The sequence below is a fragment of the Rhineura floridana genome, chromosome 3 (genome assembly GCF_030035675.1).
Source record: "Rhineura floridana isolate rRhiFlo1 chromosome 3, rRhiFlo1.hap2, whole genome shotgun sequence".
Lineage (NCBI taxonomy): Eukaryota > Metazoa > Chordata > Lepidosauria > Squamata > Rhineuridae > Rhineura > Rhineura floridana.
Window position 1 is genome coordinate 181,777,812 of NC_084482.1, and position 22,543 is coordinate 181,800,354.

Sequence of the window (22,543 nt, forward strand, 5' to 3'; positions counted from 1 at the left end):
GGTTTTGAGTTCTTTCTTTTTCAATTTTTAAAAAAATCCATATTTAAATTAATACATTGGTGTAGCTATTAAAAAAGAACAAAGAGAAAAAATATATTAAATGTAATACAAGGGCATGGCCTTATAGTGATCACTTATTTGATACCGCCTTAGCTAGCATTGTTACAAACTTAGATATTTAGGTGTAAAATAGAAAAAAAGTACATAAGGTTGAATTATCCTTATATTTCCAATAATCAATGAACAGGAATAATTTATAATTTTATCATTTTGAGAGTTATGTTTTCCACTTAAGTAATAGGTCAGGGTTTTGTTTTTGCTTTGTTTTTTTGAGGAATACTATATCCCACATTGTTTTAATCCATTCTTCATTGTTAAGTGATTTTATTGATTTCCAGTGTTGAGTAATGCACATTGTAGCTGCAATTAGAAGGTTCTCAAATAAGCTGTAGATCTAGTAATTTGATTTCTTCTTTTAGATAACCATGTAAAGTTTTTTGTGGATTGCTGGTGATTGGCATCGGGGTCTTTTCCAAGCATAGGGAGGGAGTACCAGTGCACCAGCAGTGTTTATCCACCACAAAAGCTTTCAGGTCACACTTAAAGCATATATTGTAAATACAAGATATATCTTGTACATCATATAAACACAACATTTCAGCAATATTTGAAGTGATACCAATAAACAAAGGAACATCCTGATCTTGAGCTGACATTATTGAAACTGAAAATAGCAAAACTATGAATTGCTGCTTACAATAGCTTCAAATCTTAATCTACTTTATCTCAGAAAGGTCAATCAAAAATTACAAGATTCATAGCAAGCAGTTCACCTTCAGCCTGAACATTTTTTTTAAAAAAAGAGATTTATTTATTTTATATCCCGCCCTTCCTCCGAAAACAGGCTCAAGGTGGCAATAACATATTAGCAACAACATCTACATGGAAAACACATATTTTTCAGTTTATGCTTCTTTGTTGTCCTTAAGGAAACCCTTTGGAACTGCTTAGAAGATTGCAGTATCTTGTCTCCCAAAGACTCGCACCGTTGCAGCTCTGCACTTCTCAGAGCCAATAAGTGAATAGATTTTTCACTGATGTTATCCAAGAGGTTATCCACCTAGTGAGAAACAAGTTCAAAATGTGAAGCATAGGAGAATAAACCAAATGTGTTTTGGCTGAAAGAAAGAGAAAATGTTTTAGTCACTGAAGAGGTTGTGGATTTGTTTAGAAAAGCATGTAGCAGTAATATATAGAAACAATTTATAGTGGAGACTGTGGGTCGGGCAGGGAACCTCAAGGCCGGGGTCACATATCACCCTATGGACTCTCCTCAGGCTACCCCACCCCCCTTTCCCTAGGTCACACTCTTCATAGGCCTTGCTCCATTCCCTCCTCAAGTACCTTGAACTTGGGAGGAGTGCTTCTTCCTTGGTTGCCTGTATAGACCTCTGACTTTCGTCTGGCTGAAATGTAGCCTACTGTACAAAGGTAGGAGTCACATCCATTGTCCCACCCAATCTTTGCCTATGGCCCAATCCACCAGTAGCACGTAGCCCACAGAAGGTTGCCCATGAAGAAATGTGACCCTTGGGCTAAAAAAGGTTCTCTACTCTGCGTGATGGATGAAAACGGGAATATACTTGTAGCCCCCCCATCACATATCAAGCATTACTTTGTGGGCTCACCCCTTTACAGGATTCAGTTCATTGTTGAAGGGTATAGGCCTGTCCCCCACTGATTTAAAAGCCACATATTTTTAGAATAACAATCCTACAATACATTATCAACAATTCAAAATTTACCTCAACAGCTGCAGTGTGTATAAAATGACAGTGTGTACTTAATATACATGCATTTTCCTACATACGCAGATGACAGAAGTACCTTCATTTATCAACTCCAGAGTTTTAACTTCTAGAGAACCTGAGATGAGAAGGGAGCGGAGTCCTGAATTATTCTAAAATAAGCATTTCTCACAGGGTGGATCCAAAGAAGAAAAGTCACAATAAGAGAGATTCATAACCCGCATAATCCAAGCGTCCTTAGATTGTTCCCAGATGAACCAACAATGTGTTGCAGTCAATGAAGTCATTCTTAAACTCACTTCATGAGCATTCTTCGTGAGCTCGCTTCCAATTAATGAATGATATTCAGCTAAGTCATAGTCAAAGTACATCCATTGAAATAAATGGGTCTACTCTGAGTATGGCTGAGTATCATTGATAGTGTTTAGGGGTGAGGTGACAAGCACTAAAGCAGTTTGTTATGTAGAAGGAGGAGCTGCAGTGAGTTAAAAAAAGATGTTGCATAATACAAATTCACTAATACGCAAAATCCCTTGTGGTTTAAGAATGTACCTATAGCTATTTCTATCAAACTTTAAAAAGCAGGGAAATTGGGCAGCTATAGCGTATGCACACGGGGAGTAGGAGAGCTGACAAATTTGTAAAAATGCAAACACAATTTGGGTTGGTCTTTCACAGTCCAATCCACCTCCTGTGTAGCTTGAAAGAATTTGATAATGTGCCTCTGAGCAGAGGGGGGGGGAGGGGGAGGCAGGTTTGATCATTTGCATACTTATTGAGTTCAGTGAGATTTACTCCTGTGTAATCATGCTTACAATAGGTGAAACTGACCTGGGGGAGGCAGAGGAAGAGATTAAGTGGGTGAACACTGGGCAGAAGGAAAGCCCCTTTCCAACAGGAAAACAACAGTATTATTTTGGGGGGTTTCTCCCACCTTTTTATTCTACAGCAGACACACCCACTTTTAAATCAAAACTCCCTGGCTACATCCTTACCAGACATTTATCCCACTTTAAACCGTCATGGCTTCCCCCAAAGAATCCTGGGAAGTATAGTTTATGAAGAGTGCTGAGAGTTTGGAGACATCCTATTTCATTCACTGAGCTCCAATCCCCAGAATTCTCTGGGAAGAGGGGCTGAATGTTAAACCACTCTGGCCACTGAAGCTCTGTCAGGGGAATAAGAGTCTCCTAGCACCCTTTTCAAACTACACTTCCCAGGATTCTTTGGGGGAAGCCTTGACTGTAAGTAGAGAAGATGGTGTGAGTGTGGCCCCCTGATTAGCCAAGCCAAACAGCTGTGAGTCTGGCTTTTAGAACACTGATGGTTCTCATTGAGCATGCCTGACGCTATAATGGACTTCAGTGTTAAATTTCTTAAATTAATTAAAAATCAGCCAGGCATTTTTTTAATTTTTAAACTGCAGAAGATGAAGGTCAGACTATGGGGCAAGGTTAGTAATAGGATTACAGGTACTCTGTGAACATGGCTGATAATTAATTAATTTCAACAAATTATGAGACCACTAACAAAAAAGTCCAACGGGTATTTTACTCTTGTTTTAGATTTGAACTCTGGATTTTCTCTGAGTGTTTTGTGTATTGCCATGAAAACTTGGAGGGTTGTTAAGCAAGCGTTTCTGAGTTCAGGACTATAAATTTTGTAAGATTTTGTTTTGGGATGAGTTTATGGGAAGCAGCAAACTGGCATGCAGGTAGGGGTACCAGGTCAGAAGCACCCCAAACCCTGAGATTTTGGGGGTGGACCCTACTGATGTCACAGGGGCAGGTCCTAGTGATGTCATTAAACATGGTGCATTACACATCAATAGGGTTACCATCATTTTGTCATTTCAAAAAGAGTACATTTGGCTTCGATAAGTGAAAAGTAAGAGTATGCTGTTGCACCATCTCAAAAAGAGTACTTGTACTCTTAAAAGAGTACGGTTGGTAACCCTACACATCAACCACAGTTGCTTGGTGCATAAAATTCAAACAAACGTTTCTCTGATTGGAAAAGATAGAAATCTTAGCTAAAAGATGGAGCCTGGGTAGGGGACATTTAATCTAGCATACTTGCTTCCGGCAAGAAGGGTTTAAGTGCCCTCAGACCAGGCCAGAAAAGAGCATAGTGTTGTGGAAATGTTAGATGGGAGCACTCAGAACTAATGATGGATATGGACTTCCGGGAAGGGTGACTTAGCCTGTGCCTGCTTTTGAGACGGGCTCCTGCCTCAAAAGAAGCTTATTCAGATATATCAGTCAGTTTTTTCTTTTTTTTTTGACTGATTAAACTTCTCCCGGGTAGGGAGAAACGAAGAAATTAACCTCAAAGCCTATTTTTGTTGGGACGACCAGATCTCATTAATTTATGGGACGAGGTCCAGCCGACGAAGGTGGGACGGATTTTCAACAGCAAGCTCTATCTGATAAAGCGAACGTTCACCTTATCTTCTAAGAGAGAACGCACTAACAGGCAAGCACCCTTCTTTCTATATTTTTCTTTTATTTGACTTAAATTGTTGCTGTTTAAAAGAGATTTGCCAGATTGATCGGTTTTTGACATCTCACTGGGGAGCCGTAACTTCTCTCTGCTACGCACTAATTAATAGCTTATCTCTGTTTTTGTTGCAAAAAGCTGTCCTGGATTTGCATTCTAAAGATACACACAGAAGAGGGATTTCTATTCCAGATTTTTATTTTGAAAAATATTATACTGTTTTGAGACTACTCTCTTTTTGGTCTATTTTATTTTGACGAATCTGTTTCTTGACGATTGCCATTAACTGCTTCGATCCTGGGAACTGCATTTTGTTTACTTAACTATTGGAGAGATAAGGCTGTCTGCTCTGTTTATACTGTGATGTCACCAAGTTTGGAGTATTAACCCAATTGTTGCTGAAATAAGAAGTGGTTTTCCTATATTTTTCTTTTAAAATGGCAATTAAGAAAGTGGCTGAGAATCTGGAAATAACTATGTTTCAGAGAATAATGAATGAGATTGAGATAACGAAAATTGAATTGAGTAAAATGAAGCAGGAGATTAAAGATATAAGGGTCCCTGTGAGAGAGGTGACCCTGGAAGGGGTCCCTGTGAGAGAGGAGACCCCAGAGATTGGAATAGGGGTCCCTGTGAGAGAGGAGACCCTGGAGACTGGAATAGGGGTCCCTGTGAGAGAGGAGATCCCGGAGATTGGAACAAACGTGGAACAGGAACAAGATTTGGAGTCTATGGACTTTAGAAATAAAATCTATTGTTTGGAACTCAATGTTATCTCTGAAGAAACTAATGAAGATTCTAGAGATAAAGTTATCAATGGCATGGATTATCTTCTGGACTGGAATGATGTGATGGAGCCCAATATAGAGAAAATCTATGGAATTAACTGCAGCCATGTGACAATGGAAAAACTTTTAAGAGATGACCCAGTGTATTTTGAAAAAAAGAACAGAGATATGATTTTACAGCAGTATTTCAGCAACTTATTCAGAATGGATGGCAAGAAAATATTTGGGGTAGAGGTAATTCCCATCAGACTCTTATTATATGACTATGGCTTTGACAGCAAGATTATTATGGAATACTGATAATGGAAGATTGGATATTGAAATTACTGGACTTAACAAGACTACTGAAGATGGAAGATGGAAAATGGAACTAATAGAGATAATAGAACAATGGCTACTGAAATTACTGAACCTAACAGATTCTGATGTGATGGATTAATTGAAATGTTTATTTTGACTATGGTTATGACAATAAGATTATCATAATTAGTAATGAGATGGATTAATCGATATGCTTATCTGGAAAAAAAATTGATAGATATATTTCTTAAAGAATTGAAACCTCTCTTTGACTTTTTGTGGAAAGAATAAAGTAATGTTTATGAGATTTGATGATTAAGTAAGATAACTACTGGAGGAAAGTGATTTTATAATATGACTTAAGAGACAGGATTGCTATATATTATAGACTTATAACTGATTTGATCTTTGACAAATGGGAAGTCAATATTTTATTCTTTATTTTTTATTTTTTATTTTTTTCTTCTTTTCTTTTTTTCTTTTTGTTTAACTATTTTTGATTTTGTTTTTTGTCTTTGAATGTTTTATGATTTTGTCTTGTATGTTTTATGAAAATCTGAATAAAAATTATTGAAAAAAAAAAAAAAAAAAAGAACTAATGATGGATATGCCTGAAGGCTGCATTCTAAACACACTTACTAAGGGAGTAAGTCCCATAAAACTCAATTGCATTTATTTCTGAGTTAGGGTTGCCAGGCTCAGGACCTGAGAATGATTCTGTATCTTTAAGAGGAAATTCAGCCAAGTGCACGTTTTCTTGCAACATTGTAATGGGAAAAACCACAAGGTGAAATTCTCTTTTCCCCCTGCACAACTTTTAAAGATACAGAAGACGTCTTGGAGGCTGGGCCTGGCAACCAAGATACAGAAGCATTCTCAGGCCCTGAGCCTGGCAACCCTAATGCATGGGGTTCTGGATTTTATTTGCCATTATTCTTGTACATATTTACAGTGAATACATCCAATCAATTAAGCATGGTGCAGCCATGTTAAGGAGGTTTAGGTAAGAAATTGCATAAAGCGCCAGAAAGAGGTTTTGTTTTATTACATCTTCTGAACTTTATCTGATTATTTGCCTTCAGTTTTTTCTTTCTTTCTGATTTTGATATTTTTCCACTAGTTCCTTTATTCACACCTACTTGACAGCACAGGGGTTGTCCACTTTCAGAAATTACCTGACAAATGTCTCAGAGTCTGACCATCACCACATGAGCCAAGAACTGTTTTGGCAGTTGAAATAGTTTTTCTTCACAAAAAGATGTCCTGACAAATGGGACCATAGTAATTTAAAATGCTGCCAATTCTACTGCTCCAAGGAAATAAGATGGAGATAAAACAACTACACAGGTAAATAACAGTAAACAGACTGAGAGGGGGAAATGACAAAACTCAAGCAAAATCAAATTAAATCACTCCCTCTAATAGCAAAGCCAGGTGGTGAGTGCCAGCATTTCTGAGAAACAAGAAGGAGGTATCAGAATGCTTGGGGTTCCCCCATAGTTTGGAGAAGTAATATATATATATATATATATATATATACATATACATATATACATATACATATATACATATATATACATATATACACATATACACATATACATATATACATATACATATATACATATATATACATATATACACATATACACATATACATATATACATATATATATATAGGGGGTGAACCTCAAACTCAGCACATGTGCAACAAAACAGCCAAATGACTGCTAAGCATTTTTAGAAGTCATGGAATGTTGAGTGTCAGATGGAAAAAAAATGGAAACTGTGTGTGATGAAATGGAATGAAATATCCTGGAGGTGAGCATAGCTAGCTGGTTGGAACGTGAATAGGAGCACTCTTGTTAGAAGGTGAGTGTATGCAGCAACATTTTATTGCAGGTCCCACTTGTGCACAGAATACCAAAAATTCTTTTACAGAGAGACAAGTCATTGATGTATGATATAATAGAAGAGATTAATAACTGGTCTTCTTGGTAGCAGTAGTTGAAAAAGAAAAATGCATTATATGGCAAGATGGTTTACATGCTAGAAAAGATGAATGCCATGAGTAAATGCCATTTTTACAAACCCTTTTTTACCTACAGAGTGAATGTTTTCTACTTTTGTTGCTATAGAAATAGGAAGGTAGATTTTATACTTCTTTTGCAAGAAGGAGGAAATATAATGGGCCTATTCATCCTGGGATGCAAGCGTTATTTGAAGTCTTAGGGTTAACTGCATGATGTAAGTCCCCTTTCTAACACCACCATGAAACTCCGAGGTTTCTGGTCCAAAACAATCTGATCAGCTGCCACTGCTACAACAATTATTCATAACATTCAATTTTCACAAGACTCTCTGGAATAAACTGTCTGTAAGGGCCTAATCAACTACACATTCCACACCAATTAGGGTTTCCAAGTCAGAAGCATCCCAAACTCTGAAATTTCAGGGGCGGGCCTAGTGATGTCATTAAACATGATATATTAAGCATCAACCACAGTTGCTTGGAGGATATAATTCAAACAAACATTTCTCTGATTACAAATTAAGATAATTCAAACAAACATTTCTCTGATTACAAATTAAGATAGAAATCTTAGCTAAAAGATGGTGTTCCCAGGTCCAGCTGAAGTGACGGGATCATTCCTTCTCACACACTTAAGGAGCCTGGGTAGGGAACATTTAACCTAGCCTACTTGCTTAGGGCAAAAAAGGGTTTTAAGTGCCCTCAGGCCTGTCACCAGAAGGCCATTGTAGGAAGAAAGGAGTCTAGTGTCATGAATGTGTTAGATGGGAGCACTCAGGAGTAAAGATGGATGCCCCTGAAGGCTGCAATTCTAAACACACTTACTAACGGACTAAGCTCCATGGAACTCATCAGGACTTACTTCTGAGTACATATGGTTTGGATTGTGCTGTTGGTAAAGCTGACTAGGGATCCTCTGCAAAGATATCCATATCCATAGAATCATAGAATCTTTGAATAGTAGAGTTGGAAGGGGCCTATAAGGCCATCAAGTCCAACCCCCTCCTCAATGCAGGAATCCAAATCAAAGCATTCCCGACAGATGGCTGTCCAGCTGCCTCTTGAATGCCTCCAGTGTCGGAGAGCCCACTACCTCTCTAGGTAATTGGTTCCATTGTTGTATGGCTCTAACACTTAGGAAGTTTTTCCTGATGTCCAGTCGAAATCTGGCTTCCTGCAACTTGAGCCCGTTATTCCGTGTCCTGCACTCTGGGATGATTGAGAAGAGACCCCGGCCCTCCTCTGTGCGACAACATTTCATATACTTCAAGAGTGCTATCATATCTCCCCTCGGTCTTCTCAAGGCTAAACATACTCAGTTTTTTCAGTCTCTTTTAAACTGCAGAAGATGAAGGTCAGACTATGGGGCAAGGTTAGTAATAGGATTACAGGTACTCTGTGAACATGGCTGATAATTAATTAATTTCAACAAATTATGAGACCACTAACAAAAAAGTCCAACGGGTATTTTACTCTTGTTTTAGATTTGAACCTGTTCCAGTTTGTCTGCCAAAAAGCACCTTCTTGAAGTGCCGAGACCAGAACTGGATGCAGTATTCAAGATGAGGCCTAACCAGTGCTGAATAGAGGGGAACTAATACTTCATGAGATTTGGAAACTATACTTCTGTTAATGCAGCCTAATAAAGCATTTGCCTTTTTTGCAGCCACATCACACTGTTGGCTCGTATTCGGCTTGTGGTTTTTCCCATTACAGTGTTGCAAGAAAACCTGCACTTGGCTGAATTTTCTCTTCTCTTAAAGATACAGAATCATTCTCAGGCCTTGAGCCTGGCAACCCTATTCTGAGTAGATATGGTTTGGATTTTGCTGTTGGTAAAGCTTGACTAGGGATCCTCTACAAAGATATCCAGGCATTCCTCAACCTTGAATGCCCTGCCCCTACCTTTTAACATGGCTACTCCAAATTTCTTTACAGATTTGACCCTTTACTTCAGAAAGAGGTCTGAGAAATGAGTAAGAGTAAGAGGATTCTCTACCTTTTTCTGTCTACCCTGTGGGCTGCTATAAACTCACTTTGATAGGCAACTCAATTCCAGTGAATAATAATTGACAGAGAGAAAACACACATGGTTTGGTCTACCTTCACAAGCAGCAGCTTGGGAACAACAATTTCAGCCATGCTTCTCAGTATGAATTCTCTTTTACCACTATTGAGCAAGAAACAAACTGTCATGCACCCAACAAAGTGCAGCATCAGTGGGTTTAAGGCAGTTGACCTCAGCGCATGGAACCATTGTTGCTTCTGTGGATGTACGCGAGTGAGGTTAAAGGTAAATGAAATGCAAAAGGAGAAAGAAAAGGCAGTGATGATTTCCTAAATGCAACACCATACCAACCACAACAAGATTCCTGTAAGACAGAAAACTCAGCATCCAACCAGTCAAGGTTCCTAACCAAAACTAAAAAATTCCTGGCAGCCAGTCAACCAAGGTCACAGAAATCCCCATGCAACACCACCTGACCCAGGGGATGCAGGTAGTGTAGAATGCTGTGGCACGATTGCTGACATGAGTGAGTCCCTATCAGCACATAATACCTCTGCTCTGAAATCTGTACTGGTTTCCAATTTGCAAGGTGTGCTGTCCACGTTAAGGGTATTGGTTCTGCTCCTGTAAGAAAGTGATCCTTTAGTGTGGCAGTACCTATACTTTGGAACTCGCTGCCTATTGACATTAGGCAGACGCTTTCATTGTACTCTTTTCGGCAGCTGCCATAAACATTTTTTAGGCAAGCCTACCCAGACATGTAGAAGCTATTAGAAGCTATTGTGTTTTTTTATCTGTTTTTAACTCATTGTTGGGTTTTATACTTTGAATGTTTTTAAGTACCTGCCTTTTACTGTTTTTGCCAATAATTGTACTGTTTTAATTCCTTCTGTAAACCGCTTTGAGATTTTTTACAATAAAGCAGTATATAAATGTTGTAAATAAAATACATAAATACAATTTGGAGTCACTGTGGCCCTTGGGTCTCTTTCCACTTTTAGGAACAAAGGAATCTGCCTTATACTGACTCAGGCCATTTGGTGTCATCTACCTGAGTACTGATGACATGGACTAGCATTGGCTGTCCAGGATTCCAGGCAATAGTCTTTTCCAGAAATTGAATTTTGGACCTTTGCATGCAAAGCGCATGCCCTACCACTGAGCTACAACCTTCCCCTGTTTAAAAATCTTTTAAAATTGTTATTTTTGATTCACAAATGAATGTACATCATACCTAGTGCAGATCCACAACATTCATTTAAAGCACATTCAACATGTATTTGAAGCACATGAATCACACCAGAATCATGGGAACTGTAGTTTATTAAGGGTGGTGGGAACTATAACAGTGAGGGGGAAACTATATTTCCCAGGATTTGTTAGGGGATGTCATATGCTTTAATTGCAAGTTGGATGTACTTTCAATGTATTGTGTGGATCTACTTAATAAACTTTGCCTGCATGTAAACTGTTTTAATTAATTTTTTTAAATGGAAATGAGCTATAAAATTTACTGGGTGACCATGGGCTACTCACTATCTCTCAGTCTAATCTGCCCCTCAAGATGAAAACAACAGAGAAGAACCAAGACCACCAAGAAGGGCATACTTAAAATGTAGAGGAAATAATTAGAGGAAATAATCATGTACAACCATAGTGTGAAATCAGATACTTATCGGGACATAGTATGAAAAAATATTTATATAAGCATGACTATCAAATAGGTTTATTATTTACACAATCTGTAAAGATATTTATAGTGCAATCCTATGTTTGTTTACTCAGAAGCAAGTCCCAATGAATTCAATGTGGCTTACTCAAACAGGGAAGCGTGCAGAGAACTGCAACCTCAAGTGATAAGGAACTTCATTCACCCAACCCAAAATTCAGAATCATGCCACTTTAAGCTGTTTTGCAGCTGTTTATATTTGGTTTTATGGTTATTGGATTTTAAAGGGATTTATTTCTTATTGTGAGCTCCCTTGAAGTCTGCAACCCTACCTCACAGGGTTGTTGGAAAGACTCCACACACACACATTGGAGATGTAAAAATACATACACCCCATATAACAGTTTATTGTCAAAACCAGTTGGTTATTGCAGAACATTTTTTTAAAAATCAGTATTAGTTTCCAATATAATAAAAGCAGTGATACCTAAGTAAGCCTTCTCTAATTGCTTTCAAAAACAGGATTGGAGGGGGAGAGAAAGATTTACAACTGAAACACAATTTTTGCTATGTTCCCTCAAAAGTCCCACCAATTTACAGCACAATCCTAACCATGTCTATACAAAAGTAAGTCCTACTGAATTCAATGGGTCTTACTCTGGGTATGTGGGATTAGCATTGCAGCTTTACTCCCAGAAAAGTGAGTATTGGATTAAAGCTTCATATTGGGATGTTTTTCAAAATACTGCCCTCTTGAACAGCCCAGGAAAATTTAAACTTGTTTGACTCCTGCACACAAGAGAGAAAAACACTGAAAGCTATATACTTACTCAATTTATAAGATTTTCAGATAAGCAGGAAAAAAAACAAGTTTTTTTGACTTGCAAAGGGGTGTAGCTACTGCCTTCTCAATCACAACCTTGACTTCACATATTGGCTACAAACCTGAAAGAGCAGGATTAGAGCAGCCAACAAGCTCATTTAACTGAAGTGCGAGAGGTGCTGATGTTTTGGTGTATATCTTGGAAACCAGACCACCAAGAAACGTAATTTTTTTTTTTTTAAATGAAAGCTGAGAGTCCAGAGATTAGGATGACTTACTCAGAGACCTGGAGAGCTCTCCAAATATTTGGAGTATAGCAACCCTACATGGGGGCTATTTTCAGTTTAACATAGCAGAATATGAAAAATCCATGCTGGCTATAGTACAGAGCTGCTCTAATGGCTGAATAATAATGTTTTAACATACCTGCATTTGAAGCTTCCCTAGTGTAATGTCTGAATGGTACCATATCGATGGCATACTTTTTTCCTTCTTTTTGAAGACTGGGAAGGTTTTCTTTTTTGCCAGATACGAAACCTGTTTAAAAAAGAACAGCATCCTGTGATCCACATAGATAGGGGCTTTCCATTATATTCCATGTGAAAGTTATGTGCTGTGCATATGCAGACAATTGCCATCATGCTCCCTGAGGATCTCTGGCCTCATACAAAATGGGAATGCATGGAGCCCTATTTTTGTTAGTGTATTTTGTTTGACTTAAATTTGTGCCCTGCATTTCCACCACATGGTGCTCAAGGTGGTTAAAAATAATACAGCTACATTTTTTTTAAAAAAATGCAAATAATATCAATAAAAACAAAAATGCAGTTGATACTTATCAAACACACTACAGGTCATAGGCTGTCAAAAATGTCTATCTGACATGGTGTGCAGATAGGTATGTGTACAGTCTCCTCCTCATGAACTTGATAGCGTCATTTTAAACATCTTTCACCCACGAGAAGTCCAGTACCATTATAGTGCAATCCTATATATATCTACTCAGTGTAGATCCAACTGAGGTAAAATGGGTCTTATTCCCTGAAGATCATACAACTGCAGCTTTAATTATCTACATTTTAAAATACTATTGGTAGTTGTGATCACCCCACTTCAACTGTAAAACTGGAAGAGGTGCAAGCAAAAAAGCAACTAATTCTGATCAGGAAACTGGGATGACTTGTGTTAGCTTAAGGAATGACTTCAGTCTTTTCCAAGCTGGTGCCCTCCAGGAGTTTGGACTACAACTCCAGTCAGCCCCAGGCAGCATAACCAATGCAGGGATCATAGGAGTTGCAGTACAAAACATCTGGAAGGCACCAAGTTGGGAAGGCTGGATTAGTTTAAAGTTCTTACATTCCTATTTCTAAAAAATACTTGTGTCTTACAGCAGATTAAAATTACAAAAAATAAAACTAATAGAAAATGGTGTAAACAATATCATAATATAGCATTCACCCCAGCAGACAAAACTTCAGGGATTTAGTAAAGAAAGGCCTGAAATTGACCATTACATTTCATCAAATGGCTAGCAGTAGTTAAGGGTAAAGAACCTGTGGCCCTTTAGATGATATTGGGTTCTACTTCCCAGTAGCCTCAACCAGCATGGCCAACCGTCAGAAATGTATTCCAGCAACATCTGGAGGGTGATAACAGATTCTCCATCCCTGGAGCAGAGAAACATCTTGACCTGGTGCTGAAAAGACGGCAAAGCCAACACCAAGGAGGCCCTGATGGGATGTATTGCCAGGTTGCCCGGTGCAGCAGAGCCAGAACTCTAGCTTCTAATCAAGGGTGTCACTTCTGCTTACAGGGAGAGGGAAAGGCAGTGGGCAGATTAGCAGACACACTGGTGAAGCCAATCTACTTCTGCAGAGGAAAGTATTCTACAGATGGGGGGGCACTACTGAGGTCAGTACTGAAAACACCGAGGCTTGTGTGGGTGTTTTTTTTTAAAATGGACATTAGGTTTATAAGAGCTATTGTGCCTAGCAGCTAAAACGGAGCCCACTTAATAAAACAGTAGTAGACAGCAAAACACAAGCTCCACAGGACAAATGGTTGGTTTCTGTTAGCAATGGAGTACTGTACTAGAGACACCTTTTGTTTGATCCAGCAAGGCAATTTAGTGTTGTATTTTCAGGGTATACCACACAATGACCCAAGCCAATATGTATCTTGGTTACTTTCGTTAATTCTTTTTTTTTTAAATATATATATATAATTTTCATCAAGTGCAGTGAATCTTTTGCCACCTTTATGAACACATAAAAAGGAACAAACTTAATTTCACTTCTGACCAGCAGAGGGCTTCAACAAACAAACAAAATTTGGCAAGTAGTTTATCTGTAGAAATCAGCTGCTCAGGATTGGGAAACAGAACTGATACTGGGAGTTCCTATTCCAGCAAGTTTCATGCATGCCTTACGAAAACTAAGGTTGTCTTTGAATTTGCTTTTAAAGAATAAAAGCCTGCTTCACTGCAAGTTTGCTCTCTAATCTAATCTGCCTAGTTTATTAACCTTTTCTCTCACAGGTAAAGTAGTTCTATTATGGAGGGTATCCTAATCCACAAGACATCTGCATTGTATGAACCTTTATGCTTTTTTTAAAGGAAAACAGTTGCACAACGCAGATAAGATCAAGTGCTCTAGAAACAAGAATTGTGCAACCAGATGACCCTCAATCTGATTGTAATTGGTTGTTTTTTCCAATGTATCCTCCAATTTTACAGTGTCCTTTTTGAGATGGAGTGCTGTACACAGCTGAAATGAGCAGTATGCATCAATGTTAACATTGAAAATGCATTTCAGAAGGGGAGGGAGAAAAGTGAATATTTTTTAAACAGGAGTATCAAAAAACTTGATTCTTTTCAAAACTAAAAACAGGGCTTCTTTTGGGTGGAAAGGTGGGATATAATTTTAATTAATAAATAAATAATAAAATAAATTCTGAAAATGTCATCAATAACAGTGGCTACAGTAATAGATCTAGGTTCTGTGGAACAGCTGGATTTACTTGTGGGGTGGTAGTGGTTGCTATCTCTGAATGTGAGTCCCTAGTGCAAATCTGCAAACTTTGAGAGTTTAGGTGATGCGGGAGCCAATTCAGAGAATCATAGAGTTGGAAGGGGCCTATAAGGCCTATAAGGCCATCGGTCCAACATCCTGCAGGAATCCAAAGTAAAGCATACCCAACAGGTAACTGTCTAGCTGCCTCTTGAAGGCCTCCAGTGTCGGAGAGCCCACTACCTCTCTAGGTAATTGGTTCCATTGTCATGTCACTGTAACAGGAAGTTTTTCCTAACGTCCAGTTGAAATCTGGCTTCCTACAACTTGAGCCCATTATTCCGTGTCCTGCACTCTGGGACGATCGAGTAGAGATCCCGGCCCTCCTCTATGTGACAACCTTTCAAGTACTTGGAAGAATGGTATCATATCTCCCCTCAGTCTTCTCCAGGCTAAACATGCCCAGTTCATTCAGTCTCTCCTCATAGGGCTTTGTTTTCAGTGTCTTGATCATCCTCGTTGCCCTCCTCTGAACCCATTCCAGTTTGTCTGCATCTTTCTTAAAGTGTGGTGTCCAGAACTGGACGCAGTACTCAGGATGAGGCCTAACCTGTGCCGAATAGAGGGAACCAATACTTCATCCAGTTTGCAAGCTATACTTCTGTCAATGTAGCCTAAAATAGCATTTGCCTTTTTTGCAGCCACATCACACTGTTGGCTCATATTCACCTTGTGATCAATAACAATTCCAAGATCCTTCTTGCATGTAGTGTTTCTCAGCCAAGTATCCCCCATCTTATAACTGTGCATTTGGTTTCTTTTTCCTAGGTGTAGAACTTTGCACTTATGCCTGTTAAAATTATGTTAGTGCTTTGTAAGTGTCTTAACATTGGTATGTATGTGCGTCTGTACAATGAATAGCATAGATTAATAGACTCCAGGTCCTCAGCTGTCACACAGGTAAAATATCCATTCATTCCATGAAGAAATGACCCAGTAAACATCGCCATTTAATAAACACAGCAAATTCAGCTTGTTTGCCAATAGTCACATCACTGTTACCTTTCGGATCCCAGGTGGCAGTGACACTACTGAGATGCGCCTTGTCATCCGTCTTGCTTGCACAACTGTGTTTGTCCCACGCTTGCTTTGTGCATGTTCTTCCACAATGTTCACATCCAGCTGAACTGATGCTTCCAATGAATAAAGAACAGAACGTGTCAAGTCAAATGACTGTAGCTCATTATTCACAAGATCAAATCTATTCATTCTCAGTTAGGTAATCTGGAATGAATACTGCTGTTCCACATGCCAGAACCATATCCCAAAGGGCCCAAAGAGACCCTTACGCTTCATTAGCTACACTCCAAGGAGATGATTAGGAGTTATAACTTAAACCAGAGGTGGGGGACCTATGGTCCTCTAGGTGCTATTGTACCACAGCTCCCAACATTCTTGACCATTGGCCATGCAGGCTGGGGCTGATGGAAGAAGCCCAACAACACCTGGAGAGCCACAGGCTCCCTATCTCTACTATAAACACTATTTCACATGCAGGTTTTAAAAGGAGGGGAGCATCCTTCCTATGTCAGGTGTTGATTCCTCTGAAAGACACATTATACAAATGCACATCACCATTTCCCCCATTGCAACCACTGTATTATACCTAGAATAATGGTTAGTGGGGTGTGCATGGCCCCAAAGATTTGCCTTGTATTTGTGCATTTTAAAAATAATTCTGATCTGTTTCTGAGTAGCTCTGTTATCTCTCTGCTTCAGTCTGTGTTTTGGGTTCCAAGCGGCGCTGCATAGAAATGAAGCACTGTATTCCCCATTCACTATAATGGAGAATATAAAAACAGGTATAACATTTTCTCTTTTTGACCAAAGCAGATGACATTTGCAGGAACAGCAGCCCCTCCAGAGCGGATTAAGCCTGCCAAATTGCAGATAAAAAGGTCCAGGGTTTTTTTGGGGGGGGATAAAGTAATAGGGATTTGCTTTTTTCCCATAATCCCTTATGAGGGGGGAGGAGTTGTCTCATGCTCTTTCTTACCTTAAAATAATTAAGAGGTGGCCAAGTAGTGTATATTCTTGCCTGTATATTTTTTTAAACTCCACTCTTTCTTTTTTCAGTGTCCTCTGATACTGTCCAAAAATGTTGCCTATAGAATTCTGAAGAGCTGGGTTGTGGTGGTGTTTGTTTGTTAAAGCAGAACAATGTAGGATTTAAAAAAAAAACTTAAATGGGGTAAGGCTTCAGGAAAAGTGGTCTTCAGCTATTAAGGGCTTTATATACTAATACCTTGAATTTTGCCCAGGAACAAATTGGCAGTCAGTGCAGTTTTCTGAGCAGGGGTATTATATGTTGAAAGGGTCTCACTCTTGTCAGCAACTGTGCTGCAGTGTCCTGCACTAGCTGCAGTTTCCAGACTAAATGCAAGAGAAACCCCACACTGAGCACGTTTCAGTAAGCCAATCTAGAAGTCCCCAGTGCCTGCACTACTGTGATCAAGCTCTCCAGGTCTAGGAACCCTATGATGTTTTCCTCATCTGCATGGCTCACTTCCCAAAGCCACATAGATATCTGGCAATTGCCAGACCTCTGGAGATAAATGAGACTGAAAAGGTGATGAGAGTTGCCATCAAAGACATTTTGGCTGCGCTGTCTTCTGCCACGTAAGCCTGAGGGGAGGGACCATCTGAATACTGATTTTTATGATGCTCAAAGATGCACACACCACAGAGCTGGAAACATACACAGATATATTTGTGTGTCCGAGCTATTCAAAATGGACAAATGATTTGAAGAGGATCAGACAAAAGGGACTTGGAACCTTTGGAATGGGGCTGAATGTGAAATATTTATGTTGAGGTGTTTCTGATTGAATAGTAACATGGGCCAAGATAATGAAGAGGAGAAAATCAACATTGCTGCAGTTGGCTTTCCTGCCCCCAAGACTGTTTAACATAACTTCAGTGATCCAGGGCTTATTCTAAAGGAGCGAGCCTATGGTAGTGGTGGTTTTGGACAGCCTGGACCTGAGCTGACCACATAAAGTAGAGCTGCACTACAAATTATTCAGCGTCAGTATTTTAGATAGAAATTAGAAACTTTTTTAATTTAATTTTTTGTACAATGTATTGCTTTGTTGATGTATTGCTTTATTGGTGTATTGCCTTGTTGATGTATTTTTACATTTGTGTTTACTTTTTCTGTAAGCCGCCTTGAGGGCCTTTTGGCCGAAAGGCGGGGTATAAATAAACATTAACATAACATAACATAACATCTAAAAGTTTTTATCTGCAAGGCCAATATCATCAGAGGGGGAAATTGAATCAGGAAAACAGCAGGGGGAAAGGCTAAGCATCCTCTTCCTCCAACCACTTTTACCTTTTGTAAAAAACTGCAGGAGTTCTAATCAGAGATTTCTCAGTATCACATTTAATTGTGCCATAAATACATGGATTTCAGTGTGTTGAGCTCACTCAGGCTACAATAGAGGACCTACATTATATATATTTAGTGGCAGCCGGTGGCTCTGATGTCAGTGGGGCAGTGGAATCTGCTCCAAGTTTTAGTCCAAACTTTCGAGGAACTGTCCAAAGTGATGAAGCTTTTTGGAAGTTCAAGCAAAAACCCACACCGGACTCCACTGCCCCGCTGACATGGAGCCAGCAGCCACCACTGTTATTGATAGGCAACCCCAGAAGCAAACACTTGGCCTGAAACAAGTTATGATGCACACAAAACCAGCTTGTATGTAGTGGCTGTTGGTGAAGTAGGTACATACCATTCTGAGACAGCTTTCTTCTTTTCAATGTTGAAAATACTTTTGGAGACGGCAATTCCCTAATGGCCCTTGGAAGAACATGGCACTTGTTGGGAATAGCACAAATCTTAGGCATCACTGGTTTTGGAGGGCTGTCACTATGCAGCTTGGATTTCTCCCTTGCCTTTTGATAGAAGGGAAACAGTTTCATCACTGTGGTCCTAAACTGTTTCATAAAGCTCTTTTTCTTGCCCATGTGGAATTCAAGAGTTTCAGAACTGTTAGGCAATGCTCCTTGAGGCATCTGTGTATCCTCTCTCACTAAATGAACAGGGATGACTCTTTGCCATCTGAAAATGAACAAAGATCATGGATCGTTACTGATTATGAAAACAACTAAGCCACCCACAGTTCTGATTTATGCAAAGGGTTCAGTGTATTGTTGTTAATGAATTGACTAAAAAACAAAACTGTGCCTTGAAATAGGAGGCTGTATTTCTGAAATTCAAAATAGGTTTTTCAGAATTTAAAGCCATTTCAATTTTTGTTTTTAAAATTGTTTCTTTGGGCATTTTATTTTAAAAAAGAAAGAATAGAAACTTGGATCTTAACTTTTGTAGATGAATTCTAAGCAATTGTGTTAGTAATAGGATTTATTTAATTATTGAATTTATATCCCACCCTTCCTCCTGAAGGACCCCAGGATGACAAACATATCAACAAAACAATTTAACAACAAAAAGAAAAGCATTCTAAAATTCTAACTTAATTATAGTTAAAAACATTATTTCATCCAATGATTTCCGTGTTGTGGGAACAGTCCCCTTCAGCCATCAAACACCTGGGTAAACAGTAATGTTTTCAAATGAAAAGTCAATAGTGAGGGAGACAGATACACCTAATTGGAAGAACATTCCACAAATGGGGAGCCACCACGGAAAAGGGTCTGTCATGGGTCAGTGACAACTGGGCAGCCCCTAGTGGTAGAAGCACCAACAAGGCCTCGCTTGCCAGTTGTAGGGTTTCAGATGGTTGATAGTGGGGAAAGTACTCTTTTAGATACTTGGGTCCCAAGCCATTTACGGTTGGGTTGTATATATGCTAGTACCAGGGTTTATATACTAGTACTAATACTTTGTATTGGGCCTGATAGTTCACTGGCAGCCAGTGCAGCACTTTCAGGACCAGTGACACATGGTCCCATTTGGCTGCCCCACTTACTAGCCTAGCAGCAACATTCTGCACTAGCTGCAACCTCCAGACTGTCTTCAAGGGCAGCCCCACATACAGCACACAGCAGTAGTCCAGATGGGAAGTGATCAGAACATTGAACAACTGAGGCCAGGCTCAGGATTGAAATGGATGACTTTGGGGTCCATTCTAACTGGGTGATTCTATTGTTGTAAGGTTGGAGTCTGGGCATTAGAAGGACTGCTAAAATGGTCACATCTGCTGAACAGGTCTGCTTTGGTATGTAAAACAGTTGGCAAAGTACAGGTGATTTGTTGCCATGGGAGCTAATGGTTGGAGACCTCCTAGAAGAAGAAAGTGTCTTGTTATTAGGGGGCTTACCTTCCCCCTCCATCCTCTCATCTGTGGAATGTGCTAATGATGGGTTGCATTCAAATCCTACTCAGAATAGACCCACTGAAATGAAAGAACCCAAGTTTGTCATGTCCATTAACTTCAATGAGTCTACTCTGAGTAGAAATAGCACTGAATACCACCCTCTGTGTTTTCAGTCAAGCTAAGAGAGAGCAGAGGAGTGAGTTGTTTTCTGTAAGGATCTAATGGTGCTGGCAGCTCCCCAAGAAATCTCGTGAGGAGCAGTGAGTGTGGGATATCTGTTGGAGTTATGCTGTATCTTCTCCTATACTCAAATTGCATATATCCCTCCCAAGTCCACATTTTCGTGACTTTATGGTTGCTCGCTCCTAACAAAGGCATTACCTAACAGTGGATTTTGTAGTTGTTTTTCTCGTGGCTACCTTTGCTTTTTCTGGATGTGTGTGCAAATAAAGCATATATCACAAAATGCCAGTAAGCCTCCAGTGACCTCTTTCCAAGGCAACAGAATTCAGGCATTCCAAGAACCTGGGTACACACTGTGCCCCTGGAGTTCTCACTGCTCAGAAAATTGGGGCTTGTCTAGCCTTACCCAAGCTATTGCTCTCCAGATATTTTGGACTGCAACTCCAGTCAGCCCCAGCCAGCATGGCTGTACAATGATGAGGCTGATGGGTTCATGGCAGTGCAGGCTGGAGCTCATAAGGGTTGTAGTCCAAATCATTTGGAGGGGAACCAGGATGGAGAAGACTGCTATTGACAGACAGGCAGGCATACAGACAGAAAGCTGTAGATAAATGCATCTTTAGGGGAAGGCTGCCGTAGACAGACAGGTAGGCAGACAGATGTAGATATAGGAATTATAATCCAAAACATCTGGAGGGCACCAGGCTGGAATAGGCTGCTATAGACAGATGTGTGTGTGTGTGTTCGGGGTGGCTTGTAACAATTTTAAATGACAAAAAAACACAAAAATTAATACCACTATTAAAAAATTAAAAAGAGACAGGAGTTACAGTTACAAACCTAAAAGACAGGATCAGCCTGTTAAAACTACTCAAGCCAATAGGACAGATGTCTGCTGGAACAAGAATACATATTTCATTTCAGATATTTATATACTGCTTAATACTAAGTCTGTAAGTGATTTACAAAATGACAATTACAATATGTATATATATAAAACAAACAATGAAACTGACAAAAGTACAATATAAAATAATACAATGCAATATAATGCAAAACTACAATACAATGCAGTATACAACAATAACCCCCCCCCCAAAAAAACCCAACAACATAGCAGTACTTTTGACATTTTCTTTTCTTAAGCGTCAGGGATCCCTTGACTAGATGGCAGAAGCTCCTGGGAACGTTTACAACTTGTTTAAGGTGCACGTTGAAAATTATTGTGACTCACCTTTCAGCCCCCTCTTCTTTTACTTGGACAGCTTTCTTCTGAGCTTCCTGTGTCTTTTCACTGGGAGGTCTTTCCATATAGCTCCCAAGAGAGCCAGGGAAACACCTTGGGTTGCCATGCATGGCTCCTTCCTATCAAGGTAGCTGGCTAATTAGATTCCTAATATGCAGTCTTTATAGGTATCCTGTAGATGCTGGACTTGGTGCTTCCCTGAGCCATCTGTCCTTGGCTTGTAAGGATTTGGACCAATTGTGATGTGAAATTATTGAATATTACAAGGGTTGGTATCAAATTTGTCGGAGCCCTGGGAAATTCTACAATGCGCAGCTCATCGTGGCATGGTAAATTCCTCCTCAGAGACATGAAACATTTTTGTACTTAGAGCAAATATTATGCTGCAGACGACAGAATGAAATCTATTTCATTCCCACTAACACCAAAATCTTTATTCAAGGGCCATCAATTGTACAAAGAGAAAAATACAAAACAGCACTTGTCAAATCTCCATGCTCCGACAATGCAACAGTACTCTGACAGTAAAACATAACAAAAATCTTGCCTATGACTTTAATTTAGTTTGATATTCTTAGCTCACTATTGGCAGCTTTACCTCCCCATTTTCATTGCTCCACATCATGTTGGCAATCATACGAGATTCAGCCCATTCTCTTATTAGCAAGAATGGCTACCAAAAAGCTGGCTATATCAAAAATAATCTGATGGATCTGGCTTGTCAGCAAGACGACTAAAATATCCCCTCCCCTCCAATCCATTTTGTCCCCCAACCATTTCTGTATGGATTTCTGCCTTAGGCAACAATAGAGACTGCACTGCAGTACAAAGTGCTCC

General features: G+C 39.4%; 1 protein-coding gene across 1 annotated transcript; it reads right to left on the minus strand.

Annotated features, from left to right (window-relative positions):
• Window positions 1–925: 925 nt before the first annotated feature.
• C3H3orf49 (chromosome 3 C3orf49 homolog) lies at window positions 926–21,771 on the minus strand. The gene is made up of 5 exons (XM_061613434.1): window positions 21,695–21,771; window positions 18,730–19,058; window positions 15,998–16,128; window positions 12,354–12,464; window positions 926–1,120 (listed from the first exon to the last, which is right to left on the minus strand). The coding sequence occupies exons 1-5, from the start codon at window positions 21,769–21,771 to the stop codon at window positions 926–928; spliced, it is 843 nt and encodes a 280-aa protein (XP_061469418.1).
• Between the last annotated feature and the right edge of the window lie 772 nt (window positions 21,772–22,543).

Coding starts and splice junctions, on each gene's coding strand:
- C3H3orf49 (XM_061613434.1), bottom strand. CDS start 21,771: ATGGAAAGACCTCCCAGTGAAAAGACACAGGAAGCTCAGAAGAAAGCT. Junction 16,129..18,729: donor AAGAAAGCTGTCTCAGAATG/GTATGTACCTAC, acceptor ATTCATTGGAAG/CATCAGTTCAGCTGGATGTG. Junction 12,465..15,997: donor TGCCACCTGGGATCCGAAAG/GTAACAGTGATG, acceptor TTTTTTAAACAG/GTTTCGTATCTGGCAAAAAA.